Source organism: Panthera leo, chromosome B2, assembly GCF_018350215.1.
Source record: "Panthera leo isolate Ple1 chromosome B2, P.leo_Ple1_pat1.1, whole genome shotgun sequence".
NCBI lineage: Eukaryota > Metazoa > Chordata > Mammalia > Carnivora > Felidae > Panthera > Panthera leo.
The window spans coordinates 129,795,555-129,815,526 of NC_056683.1; the positions used below are offsets into that span (position 1 = coordinate 129,795,555).

A 19,972-nucleotide genomic window follows, 5' to 3' on the forward strand; every position below is an offset into this window, starting at 1 on the left:
GGTGGTGTTCACACTTGGCTATTGATCAAGCTTCCAAATATTCTTCTTCTTCTTTTTTTTTTTTTTTCAATTACAGAATTGACTCCTGAGGAGAGGGCCCAAAAGATTGCCAAGGCCATGCGCAAACAGTCCTCTGAAGTCAAAGAGAAGTGGGAAAGTCTAAACGCTGTCACTAGCAATTGGCAAAAGCAAGTAGACAAGGCATTGGAGAAGCTCAGAGATCTGCAGGGCGCCATGGATGACCTAGACGTTGACATGAAGGAGGTGGAGGCCGTACGGAATGGCTGGAAGCCCGTGGGCGACTTACTCATCGACTCACTGCAGGATCACATTGAAAAAACCATGGTCAGCATCCCTGTCTCAGATAAAAGATTTGAAGGAATGTTTTATTGTTAAGTATAACACAAAGAGAGCCACATATAAAACCCGTTATAAGGGAGTTTATGAAATCAATCCCATTACAACTCCACCAAAATCAGGATATAGAGCTTTCCCAGTCACACAGCAGATGTTTTCCATATGCCCCTCACCATGGGAACCCCCTCCCCACCAAAATAATAATTAATGAGATTTTCACAATAATTTACCCTTATTCTTCTTTATACTTATTTTTTTAACCAACTCTGTGTCTCTAAACACCGATGTTTTTTTTTTTTTTAAATATTGTGGAGTCCCTTTTAATCCCTAGATCTCCCCTCTATCCTTTTTTTGTTTCCTTTGCAATGTATTTGTTTAAGAAACTGAATTGTTTGTTTTATAGTATTTCTCACAGCCTGGGTTTTGCAGCGTGGCATCCCCATGGTGACCCTGGGCAGGTTCCTCTCTACTCTGTAGTTCCTGTAAATTGGTAGCTGGATTTCGAGACTTAATCAAAAACATGCTGTTTTACTGAGGACTCGTATGTAAAAACTTTATCTCACTGTCTGAGTGTATTATGGAAGGATTAGTTTAGCTATAAATTTTGTTTGTGGTCAGGAATTGCCCAAAATTAAGGATGATAGATCTGTGGTCTAGAGCCCCTTTGGTCCCCATATTCTAGAACATATCCAGAAAAAAAGTTAATAGAATTTAAGCAATAAGAGACACAGTAGTAGGGTTTATGGTAGCCTATTAAACTGTATGGTAGGTAGTCATGAACCAAATCAGAGAATGCACCAATGAAACATCAGAAGCTGTTAGATGACAATATCAATATTGTGAATGTGATTTTTATTGCAAAAGATACATATCTTTTGTGCACAGACATTGGATAACACTTTCCCTTTGTTTTATGCGTGCGGCTAAATAGGAAAGTGAAGGGTCTAGGAAATGAACTGAGTATGCAGACTAATTATATAAGTAAATATATGTACATGTAGACATAGGATAATAATGACTAGCATTAATTGAGGCTTTCTGCGTGCCAGGAGCTGTTCTCAACCAGTGTACCTCAATACCTCTTTTAATCCACATACCAACCCCACGAGATAGGTGTTGTTAAGCCCATTTTATAAATGGCAGAAGTGTAGGGGCACCTGGGTGACTCAGTTAAGGGTCCGACTCTGATTTTGGCTCAGGTCATAATCTCACAGTTCGTGAGTTTGAGCCCCATATTGGGCTCTTCACTGACAGCTCAGAGCCTGCCTGGGATTCTTTCTCTCCCTCTCTCTCTGCCCCTCCCCTGCTCCTACTCGTTGTCTTTCTCACTCTCTCAAAATAAATAAATAAACTTCAAAAAATGACAGAACTACAGATATTGCCTAAGCCCACATGGCTAGTAAGTGGTAGAGTTTCCATGATTTCTTTCTTGCTCTTTCTTCTCTTTCACTGTAGAAACCTCACTCATATTAATGTAATTAAGCACAACTCGGATCAGCTCTTTGAATTCAGTGCTTTGAAAGTTACAGATTAAACTTGAAACTTAAAAAAATTTCACTACTAAAGAAGCATTGGTGTCTCCTGCCTTTCATTATAAATATGCATAAATGTGCAGAACTCTATGAGTTAAGTCAGCTTCCTCTGACAGCTCTGGTCTCCTGAAAGCCATTTCTGTGGATGAATCTGAGTTTAAAATAATGAACCGAAAATAAAGCCTTTCAGTATAGGTTCTTTGGAAGTGACACACTTGCTTGCCATGTAAACAATTTTTTTTTTAACGCTGGAAATCTTTAAGTCAGTAGTTTCTAAACAGCATATTTTTTTGGACTACAAACATGCCTCTTGGTTAGAACAAGAATTTACCCATTTGAGTTTGAAAGTATGAAGTTTTAATTCAGGATGACTAGTGTTGAAGGAAAAAATGAAAAGTTGTATCTGGCCTAAAAGTTGTTAAAGGCCTAAAAGTTTGGGAGTTGTTAATCCCATTTGATTAAAGAAATTACCCACTTCTGCACCTAGATTCTTTTGTTCAATTCACTGCTTAAGTGGAAAGCCAGGAGAAATACAGTTAATAGTTAAGAGAAAGGAATAAACTGTGGATTAAAATATTTTAACATCTTATTAGGAAAAAAAGAAAATAAAACCCACATCTCATTAAACCAAACAAAATGGATTCAAAATCTGGGATGTTTTACATGTACTCTAACGTATACGCCAAATCCCCCTGAAGCTGTTGGCAGGTGAAAATAAGTACTGATCATTGCTAAATATTATTAAATGTGTCAAAGCAACTGGAAAACAAAATCTTTGGGGGTAATCAAATAATCTTAATGCCCTAAAATTATCCTTAATCATTCTTATTTGCCAAATATACCCCTTACAACAGGAGAAGCCTTTTTTTTTTCCCCACATCTGCCATCAGGCTGGCAGCACCTTTAATACGAGCAGATGTTTCTGTTTTGATAGCAAGGAAGACCACATAGACTTTTATTCTCCTACAGGAAAGTGCAGCAAACATGATACATTGGTTCTTAATACTAGAACACACAGCAGATCTGCAACCATTTTAAAACTTGCTTTACTTCAAGGCCCTTAATTTGAAAGCTCTTTAAAAAGCAAAAGGTAAACTTCCTTAGTAGAAAGGTTCCTTACTTCCACAAAACACTAAACCACAAAAACAAAACCCAATGACCATGGTGGTCAAAGATCTTTTAATATTTTCACCTGTGACTTTTTAAGAGAAAAAACAGTATTGTTACAGAGGAAAAATTAAAATCCCTTGATGCGCTGTAAGATTTTTAAAATCTGTCTTGAAGTTACAATCTAATTTTGAAAAATTTTCCCATCTTTTGAACTAAAAGACTGTTCAAAAACATAAAAGCTGTTATTTTTATTATTTGAAGTTATAGAAACCTAAGGACACTTTCTAGCATTTCATTTTTTTAATTATGCTTTTCTTTTAAAAAAAAAAATTAATGTTTATTTTTGAGAGACAGAGCGTGAACAGGGAAGGGGCAGAAAGAGAGGGAGACACAGAGTCAGAAGCAGGCTCCAGCCTCTGACCTGTCAGCACAGAGCCCAACACGGAACTCAAACCCATGAACTGTGAGATCATTATGACCTGAGCCAAAGTCAGATGCTCAACCGACTGAGCCACCCAGGCGCCCCCCTAGCATTTCATTTTTAATCTTTGATACCTACAAAATACAAAGACATTGATTTTAAAAGCTGATTAAAATTCTTGAGTCCTCCCAAGTAGTCTGGTAGAGAATATTAAGGTATAATGTTCAAAAACAACTGAAGAAACCTTGAAAGATTTGAGTTCTGTCATTATTCTTAAACTGAATCTGAAGGAACTCAGATCCCTTCCAAGTCCCAGCAGAAACCTTCTCTTTCCCCACCCTAGTCCCACTTGTGTCTGTTCTAAGCTTCCATGTTAGCGGCTCATTCTTTAGACCTAGAAGGCCTCTGTTATCATATTAACTGCTTTTCTCGTTGACCTGTATTTGTGAGTCTGTGTGCACATCTGTCATCCATAAAAGACCAATGCCTGCAGCCGTGGAGGAAACTGATCACAAGTCTAAAAGCCTCTTCCTTCCATTTTGCAGCAACTGAGATGCCTTTGTGAGCTTCCTTTCTTCTGCCTGATTTTGAAATGTTGATACTTTCTAGGGTTCTGGCAATATTTCTTACTTTACACACATTGACTTACATGTTCATTGTTTCAAATGTCTTCTACACACTGCTACCTCCTATGTGTGTACCTTTCATACTGACTGTGAGCTCTGGGTCTGTTCTGACTTTCCATCTTGAGTTTCTTCTTGTGGCTTTTGAGCATGTTTGAGATTTTTCAAACACTAAAAAATATTCTCTGATTTACCTAAAATGAATTTCCTTATTAAAGTTATATTCATAATACTATTTTGAGTTTTATCAATGGTAATGATTATTTTTAGCCTACACATGTTATGTAAGGGGGAATTATATAGGGTAACTAGTTTTGGAAGAGAGAAGGTTTTGAAGAGAGAAGGGAGAAAGGACATGGTTAAAGAGGCTTTCTTTTTATAAGCATAATGGGGAAATCAAATTAATACTTCAGTATTCCAATAAAAGTTCATGGTCTTCAGAACACTCTGATATATAATATTTCATTACCTAAACTTGGTATGGGGGAAACGGGAGAAGAAAGGAGACTTGTAGACATATGCTTATCTCTTAAGGGGTGGGATCATAGAAGTGATACAGCTTGAGGGCTGATACCAACTATGTGTTCAGGACACCTAATACATGTAAGTTCAACTTGGTACATAATTAACTCTGATTTTGTGACATACTAAAGAAATAACAATATACTGTTCTCTTTTGGTATCTCAGTTCTTTTCCCAACTGTATATTGGCTTAATCTTGCCATGGATATCATTTTTGTGGGCCTTCATCAATAGAAATGAATTCTCCCCTCTTGTATTGCAAACTTTGCGCTGAATACTAGAGAGTGTCTATTCTCAAGAAGCTTCTATTCTTCTTGAGGGACGTCAAGTATATGGATGTACTAAGAGCTCTGATAAGGAATGATATATTTAAAATATGTAACAACTGGCTTGTATGACACCACACAATCAGAATGGCTCCCACTTATAAAACTGAGTCTGTGTGTTTGGATGTGTGCTGGTTTAAAGTCCTGACTGGGTTCAGGAAGGCAGCGAGAACGCCGCAGAACATGTAGAGGGGTCTCCAGCCAAGAATGCTGAGAAGAGCCTCAGGGAAATCTTCCCTGAATTAGGATGGATGGGTGGGGCACCTGAGTTGAGTCTTTTAAAACATCAATTGGATCTAAGCAAAGACTTTGTTGGAAAAAGGGAACATGAACATAGAGGCAGGCAGAATTATGTGGAGAATGGAGAAAACTGTGTTTTCATTATTCTGTTTGCTCTTATGGGACGAATTACTGTCACTGGCCCAAAATATCTTTTGTTTTTTTCTTTCTCTCTTCACATACATCCTCCACTCCCACCTATGGCATCTCTCTGTACTGTGCCAGAGGTAGCATTTGTCACTAAGCCTCATTTACCTCTTTTCTTATGTACCCTTCTCTTCCTGCCCTTCCTCTAACCACAGTGATCATCAATGATTTTGAAAGGATCAAAACTTACCTCTCGAGTATATAATAGTCGTAGGTTTTGTGGTTAGGAAAGTTGTTCTCACTGGCCAATATCTCACTTAATTTTAAATGGAAATGAAGATGGAAAACATGAAATTGAAAGAATCAAGACTAGAAATTAAGAAAGTGGATAATAATGGCAAACATTTTCCAGATGAAATTACATAAAATGGTAGATTTGCAGGAAACACATAATCCTTTCATTTTTTGTTTTTTGCATTATACTTTGCATTATAGTTTTTCTCTTTGTGCACCTATTTAAATTCTCCAGGTTATAAAGGATGGCTCTGTGCCTGGTGGTCCCAATTGCTAAAGACCTGGACTGAGCTGTCAGCTGTTGCCAATGGGTTGCCATTGGCAGCTGATCTTGCCATTTTCTTTGAAGGAAAGTTCAAAATACTACCTTCTGTTATATTCTTTTCCAAGAACATCATTTTTGTTTTTATTCTTCCAGGCATTTAGAGAAGAAATTGCACCAATCAACTTAAAAGTTAAAACAGTGAATGATTTATCCAGTCAGCTGTCACCACTTGACCTACATCCATCTTTAAAGATGTCTCGCCAGCTAGATGACCTTAATATGCGATGGAAACTTTTGCAGGTATCAGTTTATCCCTGTTCATAATCCAGCTTTATACCCCAGTAGGTCCCCAAACCCTGTCTCATTATTCTACCGCACACTACGTTTTCTCTGTCTTTGTTGGTTGTATTTGATAACGGATTTGTAGCATGTAATATAATCAGATATTTGTCTTTCCATATCTTGAACCCAAAGGCCTCATTTATTTATGAATATTGGTTTTAATGTAATTTTATGAGGTACTATTCGTGTGATATTTGTAGAAAACCGCAAAGGGTCAAATAAAGCAATTGAAACCTGTGATAGGTTACAGAAACATTTTCCATAATGGCTCATTTTTCTTACTTTAATTGTGTGTGTGTATGTTTTTTTCTTTTGAAAAGTTAAGAAATCTCTGTCTTTCTTCCACTCTGTGCTATTTAGGCATCTTGTTCATCTTTTCCAGCTAGCACATTTGTACTAGTGTGGTGTTTACTTTGGGCTTTTAGGTCTTTGCTGCTCTGATGCAGTTATTTCAGTGACTCTGGATAGTACTTGCTCATCCCAGATTTAATAGAGCCACACCCAGAAGGACTCTGTCGTGTTAGTAGGTGTCAGCATTTGCAAGTCACTACACATGCTGGTCAGTCATTTTTTTTTTTTTTCTTCATGCAGCCTTTGCAGAACTCTGTCCTGTTCAAGGGCCAGGTCCTAGGAGTTATGATGATCACTTTATTCCCCCCCTGAAAACTAGCAGGATAATTTTAAGTGGAATATTGAAAAAAATAACTCTTATTTCTCTCTATCTTTTGGGTCTAAAATGCAATATTTAATGAGATAAATATGCAATTTGAGGTGGTACACAAAAACATTTTTATTTTAAAGATATACTATTTTACAGCATACTAGGTTTCCTGAATTAACCCAAATGTTGAAATACCCAGCGGTTTGTATGTCCTTCATGAAGTTGAAGACGAAAGAAAAGAGTGCATAGTATTAGTCTTTTCTGTGTTTGAAAAGAGTGTTAATAATCTGGGATTAGTAAGGCATGAGCTGTTAAACTCGTACCTGCTTTTCTAGTGAGTGGAACACAGAGGCGTTTGACTTTTACTCCTTTTATCTTCTGCTCCATTTCCCTAATTCATTACCTTCGTGCAGGTATTCCTGTGGTCCATCCTGATGGCCTTCTGCTTCTGTTATCACTATCTTCAATGATTAGAAGTCAAGGAGTACATTATGCTTGAAGGAGGATGTATATTCTCTTATCCTTATCTCTGAGTCTTGTAACTGCTAGAGTTCGGATGTTGCTGCTTGAATAAGGGGAACGAATCTATGCTGGCAGCAACGTCACTATATTTCAGGACTACCATCTTCTCTTCTCCTGAACATAGAGTGTGACGTTTGAATGCTTCTTGGCCTTAATGAACGAAGCACTTGCTAATGTAATTTAAATAGCTAACCAGGAGAAACGCGAGCTGCCCAGTGAGCCAGAGATATACACGTTTCATTTAAAGGCCGCCGAAAATAAGATTGACAATCTAAGCGGAACAGCTGACTAGCACTACATAGACCGGGACCAGGGAAAAGAAAATGCAAGTGTCACTAGGCTGTGTACAGTTGTTATTGATTTGCATTTAGTTTCTCGGTATACCAACTTTGCATTTTCATAACAGAGAGCTAACTGTGAGGACAAATCCAGAGAGTATGCTAATTGACTGGTATACACTTGAATACCCCCACATCGAGATGATTGGACACAAAGTTGGAGGCAAATAAGGCATTCCCTACTCATATATCCTTTCTCTCTCCATCTATCTCTACCTGTCTATGAATCTCTCATCTAAGTCTGTCTCTTTGTCTTTCTGTCTTTCTGTCTGTCTGTCATCATCTGTTTTTTCCTTTGGGGTATTTTATTTTATTATTATTATTTATTTATTTTTTACATTTATTTATTTTTGAGAGACAGAGACAGAGCGTGAGTAAGGGAGGGGCAGAGACAGAGAGAGACAGAATCCGAAGCAGGCTTCAGGCTCTGAGCTGTCAGCACAGAGCCTGATGCGGGGCTCGAACCCACGAACCGTGAGATCATGACCTGAGCCCAAGTCGGACGCTTAACCGACTGAGCCACCCAGGCGCCCCTTATTTTATTATTTTTAAAGTTTATTTACTTATTTTGAGAGAGAGAGAGAGTGCAAGCGGGGAAGGGGCAGAGAGAAGGAGAAACAGAATCCCAAGCAGGCTTCGCACTCTTAGTGCTGAGCCTGATGCAGGGCTTGAACTCACAAACCATGAGATCATGACCTGAGCTGAGATCAAGAGTGAGACGCTTAACCAACTGAACCACCAAGGTGTCCCTCCCTTGGAGTATTTTAGCCTTCTTTTCCGTTTGTTCCCTGTGACACTTTTTACCACCTTCCTTACAAAAGAGAGATGAGTAGCCACTGGCCATGGCCACATCTTGACTTTAGATGCCTTAGCGCTTTACTGCTTTCAAGGCAATAGAGAGGAACAGGAAAGCAAGAGATCCTGGCACCAGATGAGCTGGCTGTGGATACCAGTGCTGTCAGGTGCTAACTTTATGTCCTTGGACAGCTCTTTGTGTCCCAGGTGTCTCATCTGTAAAGTGGTGATAATATTATGGCTATTGTGAAGGCTAAAAAAGTTAATTTGTATAAACTGCTTAGAAGAGTTCCTGGCACTATTTGCTGTCATTTGGTACCAGAAGAAGTCTGTTTTAATCCCAGTACTTTGATTCCGGAGATAGAGGAGTCTATGCAAGCAATCATATCTTGGGCTGTAGCATCATTTAGGATAATACTTAAATTAAGTATGTTATTAAAGTCCTTGTGTTCAAATCACATTATTTCTTGCATGTGTATGTGCAGGTTTCTGTGGATGATCGCCTTAAACAGCTTCAGGAAGCCCATAGAGATTTTGGGCCATCATCTCAGCATTTTCTTTCTAGTAAGTACTAATAAACTTCACTGTTCTCATTAAGTGAATGAATGAGCATGTTCTTTCCTTTTCCCTCAACAAGCCATATTCTTTGCTACAAATATATTTGCTTGTGTAAGATAAATATATGAAAGGAAGTATTAAGATCAATTACAGTATTGGTTATTGGTTATTAAGGTAATAATCTGGTCACGATCGAAAAGTCTTTGAAGTGGAGCAAAACTGAACTCATTCTTAGCTATGGTTTTTCCCTGTACTATCTGCTATAATAACTAATGTATTATCTTACTATCATTGCTGTATCATAAGCCAAGGTCATGAACTTTGTCACATTAAAGAAATCTTTTTATATTTTAAGATTTCTAATTTTTCTTCTTAAAAAGCATTTATTAATTTAAAATGCACCTGTAGCTTTAGAAATAAATTTAAAAAAAAACTCCCCACAAATCTTTGAAATTTTTGTTTATTAGGTTCACTGTGATCATAGTTAGCTTTTCTCCTCATCAAGTATTGCCAATTTAGCCAAACCATATATGTAGATTTTTACATAATATTCTGCAACTGAAGTTTTTAGTTTTATGGATTGTTGATGAGATCTTATATAGGTAATTTGAGCTTCTACTTTATTTTTCACTCCCTACTTGGAAAACTAAAGAATGTAGGATTTAGAGTCACCGAAATTGAGATGACAATATTAATTCTGCATTTTATCAGACCTGTAGGTTGCTGAAAATTCATTTCTTTGTCTTAAAATTATGATAATCATACGTATTTTTTCTGATCGCCTTGAAAATTAAGTGGGAAAGCATACTGAGTTTCACAGGCACCTTTCACAATTCTTGGCACCAATGCTTTCACTGACTTAATTTTTTTCCTTTTATTTTCTCTGGCAAACATGTCAGAAAAGTTTGTTCAACTTAGTTTAAGTGAAAGTTTAAAACTTAAGGCAAAGCTTATTTCCCGCTTATGATAACTTCTTTGTATCTTTATAATAGTAGAGAAAACTGAAGTAATACCAGGTCTTCCAACTAAATTGATTACATTTATATTTTCCCTTAATCTTTTGTCATGGTTGGTAATCTGCATTACCTCAGTTCAAGGTCAGGCTTTTCTCTTTTCAGTTTCAAGAATCTGAATTAGTCATTTCCTGCCCTTTCTGTCCTATACCTCTCCAGGTCTCATGCATCCCCTTCCTGTCCCCCCTTCCAGCCTCCACCCACCCACAAGTGTTTTCTGTTTCACACACCTGAGCCATTAGATAGCCTGTCTTCGAGTGATTGTGGTACTTATTGGAATATACTAGGTGCCAGGATGCATTTCTAAAGTTTGGATGCCATCAGTGTTGATAAAGTAAATAAGTTTGCAGTATCTTCATTAGGAATGAACTACATCGTATTTCCTAAACTTAATGTTATAGAGTGTAAAGCCCTGTGCTAAGACCAAACTAAAGAGGGATTTAACAAATAATTGTGATTCTCCTTTTAGTTCTAAGGTTGAGTTATCTCTTCGTATTGATGAAACCCTACACTTTCACCTAGCAACCAGCCTTCCATAATAAAAATCCAACTCATGTTCTTTAGGAAATGAAACGTGGTAAAATTCACATGCACTTTGTGAAACGTAAGCACATTGCCTTTTATTGTCTAGAACTGATAGTCCAAGGAGGTCAGAGTTATTCAAATCAAAACAATTACTAAAATGAATGGAGAAGTGTAAACAAAATCCCAATTAATAAATTGAGTAATTGTTATCTCTTGCTGCTTGGAATTGTTGCCTTTATTATATTCCTTGGACTTTAGCCATGGTTATAAAAGGAGTCTGTTTAGTTAGACACAAAATAAAAACTGACCTATTAGCCTGGTGCCAACACTGAAATGAGGTTGGCTCTAATGAGAGATTTAATATACTTAGTTCCACATGTTCATCAGCCTTTTAGATTTTCATGGACATAGTTGGAGAAGGGAGTGCTTACATGTTATAAAGAGAAGAATCATTGAATAGAAAAATGGCTGAACTAGTGGTCAGAAATCTTGAAATCATGCCTGAGCTCTGCCATTTATTTATGGGGCAAGTTATTTCATTTCTAAGTATTTATTTTTTATTTTGTTTTTTCTATATTTATCAAATGGAGCTCTAATATGTATTTGTTGGCCTTCTTATCAGTAGATAAATTTGAAAATGCTTTGCAGAGGTTAGAATGCTTTATTTTTGTAAGATATTAATATGACATGAAATTCAGAAAAAAATCATTGATGACAACTGGCTATATGAGAGTCTAGTGATAATTGCAAAGATTTGTTTCTTTGCAATGTGCTTGTTTATTTGTTCATTTAGCAAAATTCCTTAATAGCCCCAGCTTTACATGTATAACTCTTCTTAAGTAAGTCTTAAAATAATTGGCTTATGTAGGAATAATATTTTTTTATAAGTAAGGAATAACAGGAATTATAAAAAATAAGTACCTCAGTAAAACAAAACATAAAATCACAAGCATAGTGATGTCTAATGTACAAGTAAGAAACTATATTTTGTGTGTATTTCAGATTAAGTAAGTATTTGGGATTCTTCTATCCAGATAATTACTTTGTTTTTTTTACAATCCTTTGCCTATGTTTATCTTAATCTTTCCTTTTTAAAATTCATCCAGATGAGTTTGTTTAAATGCCATCTGTCCTAGATAGTTACTCCTGTGAAACAAAGTAAAGCACGGTATTAATGATCTGGAAAATTCATTCTTGAGAAATCTAGTTTATAATCTGGATATACCAGGTAAAATTAATTTTGATTTTAGCTTAATCAAAAAATATGTACAGAGCACATTTTCCAGATAGCACTAAGTTTTAAATTGGGGTGGTTGTAAATAAAAAAAAAAAAACCTTGATTTTTAAAAGTATTTTTAGCAACAGGTTCAATTAGTTAGAGTTGGTCTTAGAAAATGAACCTATGTTGTTTCTTTCCTTGCTTCAAATGAATCTTTAAAAAGCCACTCTTTGTTTAGCCTAGCAGATTTCATAATTCTAGGAATCCAGCTCAAAAACCAGAGCAGTTCTCGGTGAATTTGCTGTAAAGTGTGTTCAGTTGTTTTGCATTATGGCATAAGGCTTTTTGGGTGAGCAGTGTTTCCAATAACCTCCCTTTGTTTCTTCAGCTTCAGTCCAGCTGCCGTGGCAAAGATCCATTTCACATAATAAAGTGCCCTATTACATCAAGTAAGTTGATTTTAATTCTCCTTTATGATACAAAAAGTAAAGTTATGTTGATAACTTAAGAGGCTTTCCTCTGTAACTTTTGAAAGTGGAATTCAATCCTACTATCTGAAGGAAACTATATATATTTAATATTTAAAAGAAGTTAGCTTAAAAATCAGAGTAATATTTGCAGTTTATAAGTTTACGAGGTTCGTTTAAAAATCAGAGTAATATTTGCAGTTTATAAGGTTAGGGCTGTTGGCATGTTTAGCATATATATTTTTTTAAAACAGATATTAAAATATTTGGGGAAAATAACAAAACTTCTAAACATGTTGGACTCTTGGGGCACCTGGCTGGCTCAGTCAGTAGAGCATGCAACTCTTGATCTTGGGGTTGTGAGCTCAAGCCCCACGTTGGGTATAGAGATTACTTAAAAATAAAATCTTTAAATAAATAAGTATGTCAAACTCTTGACACAATGATGTTTCTCAAACTGCGCTGATTGTAAAGAAAAGGAAGTCAGAGGCTGGGTAAATTGGCGTGTCTTTATTGAGAGAAGGTTTATTCGTCTGATCCAAATTTAAACCATTCGAAAAATTTTTACATTTCCATTACTATAAAAATAACAATAATAATAATAATAAATATATAGCAATAGTTACAGCATAGAGAATTTTAATTTGTGGGGTGAATATTGACTTGCACATTACAGGTTTAGGCATAAATCTGATGTACTGCAGTAGATAGAATCATGGCCCCACAAAGATGCCCACGCCCTGATCCCTGGATGTGAATATTAGGTTAACGTGAAGATGGACAAAGGGGCATGAGTCAGGGAATGCTTGCAGCCTCTCAAAACTGAAAAAGGCAAGCAAACGGGATTCTTTTAGAACCTCCGGGGAGGAACACAGACCTGCAAACCTCAATTTTAGCTTAGAGACGCATTGATTTTGGAGTCCTTTGTTACAAGCAACAATAGAAAACGAATACATGTACTATACAAAATAGGGAAGTCAATGAAATTATTTGAAATTAAGTTATTTTACTCAGTTGACAAGGCATTTTTATTACATGAGTTTTTAAAAATGTTAATTGGATCCAACAAGGCAGATTTTTGTTTTTACTGGATAAAGAAAATATTCGTTCTCTTGCTTGATGGTGTTATATAAGTGGTTATCTGTTTGATTTGGCATTTTGAAAATCTATCTTTAATTTTAGCACTACTACTAAAGAGGAATTTCTGTAGGTAGGTTGGTTATATAGGACTAGAAAAGGCATTGTCTAAGTCAGAGTTTCACTGATTTGGTTTTTTTATAAACTTCAATATATATATGTGTGTATATATATGTATATATATGTGTGTATATATGTACATATGTATATATATGTGTATATATATATATGTGTGTGTGTGTGTGTATGTATATATTTAACGATGGCCAATATTTTTAATGTGACCTGTAGGATTGTAGCATCCCAAAATATCTTCAGCATCATTAATGAAAAATTGAATTTTCTTAAATATATATAGTTTTAGTGTTAACTGTCTTTTAGGACTTTGAAATATGTACTTACAAATCTGCTCGGATATATAGGGTACATAGGATGAACTGTCTTATTTCTAGAAAACTTTTTAACCAGGTTCTTCCATTACCTGCTCTGTTGTGTAACTTAACAGTTTATTTCTTCATAAACAAGTACATCGATCTCTGGAGGTAGGGTTATACGAGCCAGTATTTCCACATGAATTATTATGAAAAAATTTTAATTCTCAAATAAATTAATAAGCAAGTAAATAATGAGTGAAACGCTTTTAATATACACTTCCGTTTGCATGACTGCACAACTAAGTAGAGGAAGAATGTTAAAAACAAATTTAGCATGATTGTCATGCAACTAGTTTCCTGGAGCATATTAGGATGTATTAATTTGGCCAAAAAGAAAGTAAGAATCAGGAAGAAATTTTGTTATATTCAATATGTGAGTATACAGTTTTGTATACTCTAATGCCAGAATATAGCAAGAAAGTTGAAAGGAGAATGGGAAGAGCACACTGTCTTTATTTCATGTTTTAATTTTACAGATTAGCTAAAACATACTTTGATGGCTTCCCAATGCATTTCTTTCTCTGTAGGTATTTATTTTGAGGTGTATCACAGTGGTTCTAGGACTCATTTGTTTCTATAAAAGGATAGAATATAGATCTCATCTATAAGAGTCTGGGTAGCATAAATCCCTCTATGTTAATATCTTAAGTTGAAACTCATATCTTTAAATTATATTTGCTGCTTCAAAGGTAGACCTTCCAAAGCTGATCTAGTTATTTTTTCTTTTCTAATATAATCCAATGACAGCTCATTGTTCTATCGGTTTAAGGAAACCTGAAATGACTCTTGTTGCCTGTATAATATACAAAAATCTACCCATAAAAGCCAGATTTCTTTCTGTCTGAATTATTAGTCCTGTGTTTGTGGGGCACCTGGGTGGCTCAGTCGGTTAAGCGTCTGACTTCGGCTCAGGTCATGATCTCATGGCTCTTGAGTCCAAGTCCCGCATCGGGCTCTGTGCTGACAGCTCAGAGCCTGGAGCCTGCTTCGGATTCTGTGTCTCCCTCTGTCTCTGCCCCTCCCCTGCTCATGCTCTGTCTCTCTCTGTCTCAAAAATAAATAAAAACATTAAAAAAAAAAGTTTAAATTATATTTGATGCTTCAAAGGTAGGCCTTCCAAAGCTGATCTAGTTATTTTTCTTTTCTAATATAATCCAATGACAGCTCATTGTTCTAGCAGTTTAAGGAAACCTGAAATGGCTCTTGCTGCCTTCATAATATACAAAAATCTACCCGTAAAAGCCAGATTTCTTTCTGTCTGAATTTTTAGTCATGTGTTTGTGGTTTGCACACGTTTTTCATTTCCTCAGCTAAAAGTTAATATCCAAGGAGTTTCAGGCATAAAGGGAAGAACAAGTAAAAGCTTTGGGTTGGGCACCTGGGAGGCTTAGTCAGTTAAGCATCTGACTCTTGATTTCGGCTCAGGTCATGATCTCATGGTCATGAGCTGGAGCCCCTCGTCAGAGTCAGGCTGATGCTGGGTGTGGAGCCTGCTTGAGATTCTCTCTCTCTCTCTCTCTCTCTCTCTCTCTCTCTCTCTCTCTCTCCCTCTCTCTCTCCCTCCCTCCCTCCCTCCCTCCCTCCCTCCCTCCATCTGCCCCTCCCGTATTCATGTGAGCACACTCTCTCTCTTTCAAAAAAAAATAACAAAAGCTTTGTTTGAACTTTCCTAATAAGTCACATTAATCATATAAAACTCATTGCTTCTCATTTTGATCCAGAAATAATAATGATAATTAGTCATAGTGGGTGATAACAGTTATCGAAATGAATTATATTTTTTTGGATTTTCATTTGCCAGCCACTGCACTAATCCTGTGCATGGATTCTCTCCACTGAAGCATAGGTACTGTCATTACCCCCATTTACAGGCAAGGCTTAGACAACAGGCACACGCAGAGCTTGCTTGAGTCACACAGCCAGTACATGGAGAAACTAGTGTTCAAACCCGGGGACTGACTCCAGCTCCTGCCCTCTTGACCACTGTGAACCACAGCATTGGTTGAGGTAGAGAACAGAAATTTTTAGTCACGTGGACAATTTGGGTAGATGAAGGCTTATATTTAGGAAGGAGTGGTCAGGTGGAGAAGATAGGAGCAAACCTCCTTTTTTTTCATACTGTGGACTGGTTGCTATTTATTATGCACCTACTATGTGCCAGGAATTGAATGCAGAGCTAATTTTCATAGGCTAATTTCTGTCAGGTAGTATATGCTTTATATGTTTAAGGAAATGTCACACCACGGTACGGTAATGGACAAAGGTGCTTTCCTATAGGTAGAAAAATGTAGTTCTCTACAGTCCTGCCAGTTGGATCTTGACAGGATTTCAGAGGTAGGGGAACAAGGTCTGTGGCCCCCCACTACCTTCCCTCATTTACATGGTCAGAGATTTCTGTCATTGGATAGATTTCCATCCATGAGCAGGATGCTCAACAAAGCTGGCTCATAAGTCCCGTAGGGCTTTTAGCTTAACTACAGAAATTAAAAAAAAAAAATTTAATGTTTATTTTTGAGAGACAGAGACAGAGAGACAGAGTGTGAGTGGGGGAGGGGGAGGGGGAGGGACAGAGAGAGGGAGACACAGAATCACAGGCAAGTCTCCAGGCTCTGAGCTGTCAGCACAGAGCCCAACGACGCCGTGGGGCTGAAACTTACAGGCTGTGAGATCATGACCTGAGCTGAACTCCAGTGCTCAGGTGCTCAACCGACTGAGCCACCCAGGCACCCCAGGGCTTTTAGCATAGATGTCCATCCTGTTCATAAGTCATACTCTTTCATAGACTTTAGTAAGGTGAAGTTAGGAAGTATGGTTTTCCTTTCTCCCTCTACGATGTCATCTCTGAAGCCAGAGGGCATGACTTTTCAGTAAGCTTTAGCCTTGGTAGAAATGATTACACTGCTCTCGTGACAAGGCTTCACACTCACATCTTAACAGTCCTCTGGCTCTATTTTTCCCATGAGAATCTGAGGTGCAGACCTAAATTCTTTATAGGATTCTAGGTGTTCTCCTACACACAGCTTTAATATGAACATTTTAGTAATGGCTTCTTAATTCATAATATATATTGCATTCTCTAAAACGGACATCCCTCAATATTATAGTGTATAGTCATCGGAATATATGATCTTTACCTTCAAATACCACTACTATGCATACTCTAGCTTACTCTAACTCCCCTTGATGAACAGGTCTAAATCAGAATTTTCCTTAATTTATTGTATCTCCTTTATAGTTTCCTTTTCTATTCTTTTGTCCATTAAGGATAATTCCCCTTTCTTGCCTCCCAAGGGCATTCTCTGCTGCCCTAATCTGTCAATTTCCGGGGAAAATAACAGTTTATAGCTGTAAATGAAATCTTAGAGCGCGAGTAGCTGTTCTTTATAGCAGTCATACAGTTTATTTGCATAAACTGTATATACTTGTCTCATTATATATGTACAGTCTAAAGGAGAGAATTCATGCTTCTATCTTTAGAGGCATCACGGACCCCGTTTAAATGATGTAGGTGAAATATTTCTTCCTTAAGAAAGAGCAGAGAGGTGTGGCAGCTATGGGATATCCAAATATTCAGCCTAACAAGAAAGTCAAAGCTAACAAAGGCGTAGTATAACAAGACAAAGAAGAAATTAACATAAAGCATTTTATCTTTGAAGGTTGCACAAAACTCCTCCCCAAACCAAATAAATCCATAACAAAGATGTAACTAACACTGAAAGATAAATACAGTTCTCTCCGAAAGGCCTCCTACAGCTGTCTTCATCTCTTTCTTCCGCCTGAATCAAGATGAGAGATGGCATCCTTTCAGTGCCAGATTTTTTAAGTGGAGAAGTCTTGGGGCACACTTTGAGTCTCTTTCCAAAAGTAGAGCTTGCACTTTGGTTTTAATGATGAAGAAATTAATGAAATAGAGCCGGAGAGAATGTGCTGGAGAGTCGATTTTTCCAAGCAACAGTCTGGGACTTTATCTGTGTTGCAAATAAATATTTAAAACTCACTGGGCCAGCTCTGCTGGTGAGGAGGTAAGAAAGAAATTGCTTTATGAAAGAATGTAAGCACCTTGGGAATCCCTAAACCTCCTACACGTGGGGGCAGCTTCAGACAAGTGGGCACACCTTGGCTCATGAGAAAACTGACAGCGGACAGCCTGCCCTGCAGCAGCCTCATGTTGGCAAACTGTAACCAGACAACTTCTAGTGTATTTACCACTGCCCTGGGTTACTGAGATAATTCAGGTGGAGTTGACATTGTCTGAGAAAGACGTTGACTAGTTCAAGACTTAAAAAGGTATTATCTTTCCTGCCATTCATCTATACATTGCTGGGGCCAGAGTTACTCTTACCATGGAGTGGAATTTCGGCTTGGAATCTTATAGATTACTCAGCTCCATTGTATTATAGTAGCACCATCAGCCTTACTGTACAGTTCAACCTTTAGGGTCAGGGATACAATTAATAAAATTCTACCATACAGCACAGAGAGGTCACTGTAGGGCCATTAGGGAGGAAAAAGAAATATTTGTACTTCGATCTGTAAAGATTAAATTTTTAAGATAGTCATGGAAACTAGCAAAAGTACGGAAGTAATGATCAAATAAATTGTGAAATAAATAGAATATCTTTTTCTGTATGGATTAAAAAGTAAAATGATACAGTAAGATTCAGTACAACCATATAGAAAAAAATCGCAGTTAATTTCTCCTTTAAAAAATATATATGAAAAAAGATAAAGTAGTAAATTTTTTTTCCAAAACCAAATAATATACATTCAGCTTTAAAAAAAAAAAAACTAGAAGGATACAATGATAAATTCAACTCTAGTGGGAGTTAAAATCATGGAGTTAAATCATGGAGTTAAAATCTCAGGCAGGAGTATACAGGACTTCCCAGGGCCAACTCAATAACAGATAACCCACAGGAATATTGATTAATGTTGATTAATGGTCTGATTCTCCCAGTTTGAGAGCTTAGAGGAACGTAGAGTTTGGGTCAGAGGTGAGGCTCTGTCTGAGTTCTGGACCCAAGCAGAGATACTACCAAAATAAGGCTTCCCTGGGTTTATTGAGTGTGTTGCATGCTCATTCTTCTGGAAAACCTTCCAGTGTCCTCAAAACAAGTATCATATGAAGCTCCTCTCACACCCAGACACATCTGTTTTGGTCATGAATTCTACTTTACTTAAAATCAAATACAAGCAAACCTTGTCAAGTACGACGAATTTTTGTAACAAATTGTTCTATCAATCATGCCTGGAATATTGACATTTGTATTTTAGAGTGTGCTGCAGCCTTTGTTTCTGTATAGCCCTTTACACCCCTGTGTCTTTGAACCTACCTCTGAGTATGAAATTATTTTAAGTGTGTTTTATAGTTGAAGCCAATAGATTTGAAGGTATCCATTGTTGATAGTTTAGTCTTCCTGCCTTGCGTCTTCATTATCATGACAAGCTAGTGGCATTTTCTAAGGAAGGAAGACTCTATGCTTTAACAATATCTATTATCAAGTAGAATTCTATATCTTCTTTTGAATCTAAACAGAAAGGTTTTTTTTCCTGGAAATGTTGACATTCAAACTTTAAGTTTTCCCTTAGATTTATTCTTATGTTTCAAAAAATATAACCTGGCTTTCCTGCCTTTAAAAGCCTGGAAGATGGCAGAAAGTATTTGAAAGGGTTTAAGACGCTCTGTATAAACCTGAGGAACACATAAGTTTCCTCCCCGTACAACTTCCTCACTTCCTGCCCAGTCCATCCCCCACTAGCCCCTCAATGCGGTCGTGCACACAAGCACACACACTCGGTGTAAGAATCTGCATACTGGCAGGACTACTGCATATTCTTCATATATTCTGGTCTCAAGTGAAACAAAGATTGGGGGAATTCTATTTTCCAGAATGAGAATGTCACCTCTTAGATCTTTAAGAAGATAAATAACTCAGATAAATAACATTGCATCAGATTGCCGAAATTTGTTTTCACTCTGTATACTTGAATCACCTGAATGCAAATTGATTATTTGGGAGCTCCTGCTTGATTCTAGTATTCCTATATATTACTTCCATAAGCATATGTAAAAAAAGTATTAGCAGAGCATGCAAAAGCCTGTGTCAACTTCATTCTGGAGCCTTTTTAACAGCAACTCTTAGCT

At 37.0% G+C, this 19,972-nt stretch overlaps 1 protein-coding gene across 9 annotated transcripts in view; it reads left to right on the forward strand.

The window, feature by feature from the left end:
* The window catches only part of UTRN (utrophin), a 582,930-nt gene that overhangs the window by 484,707 nt on the left and 78,251 nt on the right, over positions 1-19,972 (forward strand). For all 9 annotated transcript variants that reach the window (XM_042940000.1, XM_042940001.1, XM_042939999.1 and 6 more), the window contains 4 exons: positions 77-345; positions 5,970-6,116; positions 8,960-9,038; positions 12,178-12,238. In XM_042940000.1, coding sequence (XP_042795934.1) covers positions 77-345; positions 5,970-6,116; positions 8,960-9,038; positions 12,178-12,238 — 556 coding nt within the window. The remainder of the gene's footprint in view (positions 1-76; positions 346-5,969; positions 6,117-8,959; positions 9,039-12,177; positions 12,239-19,972) is intronic.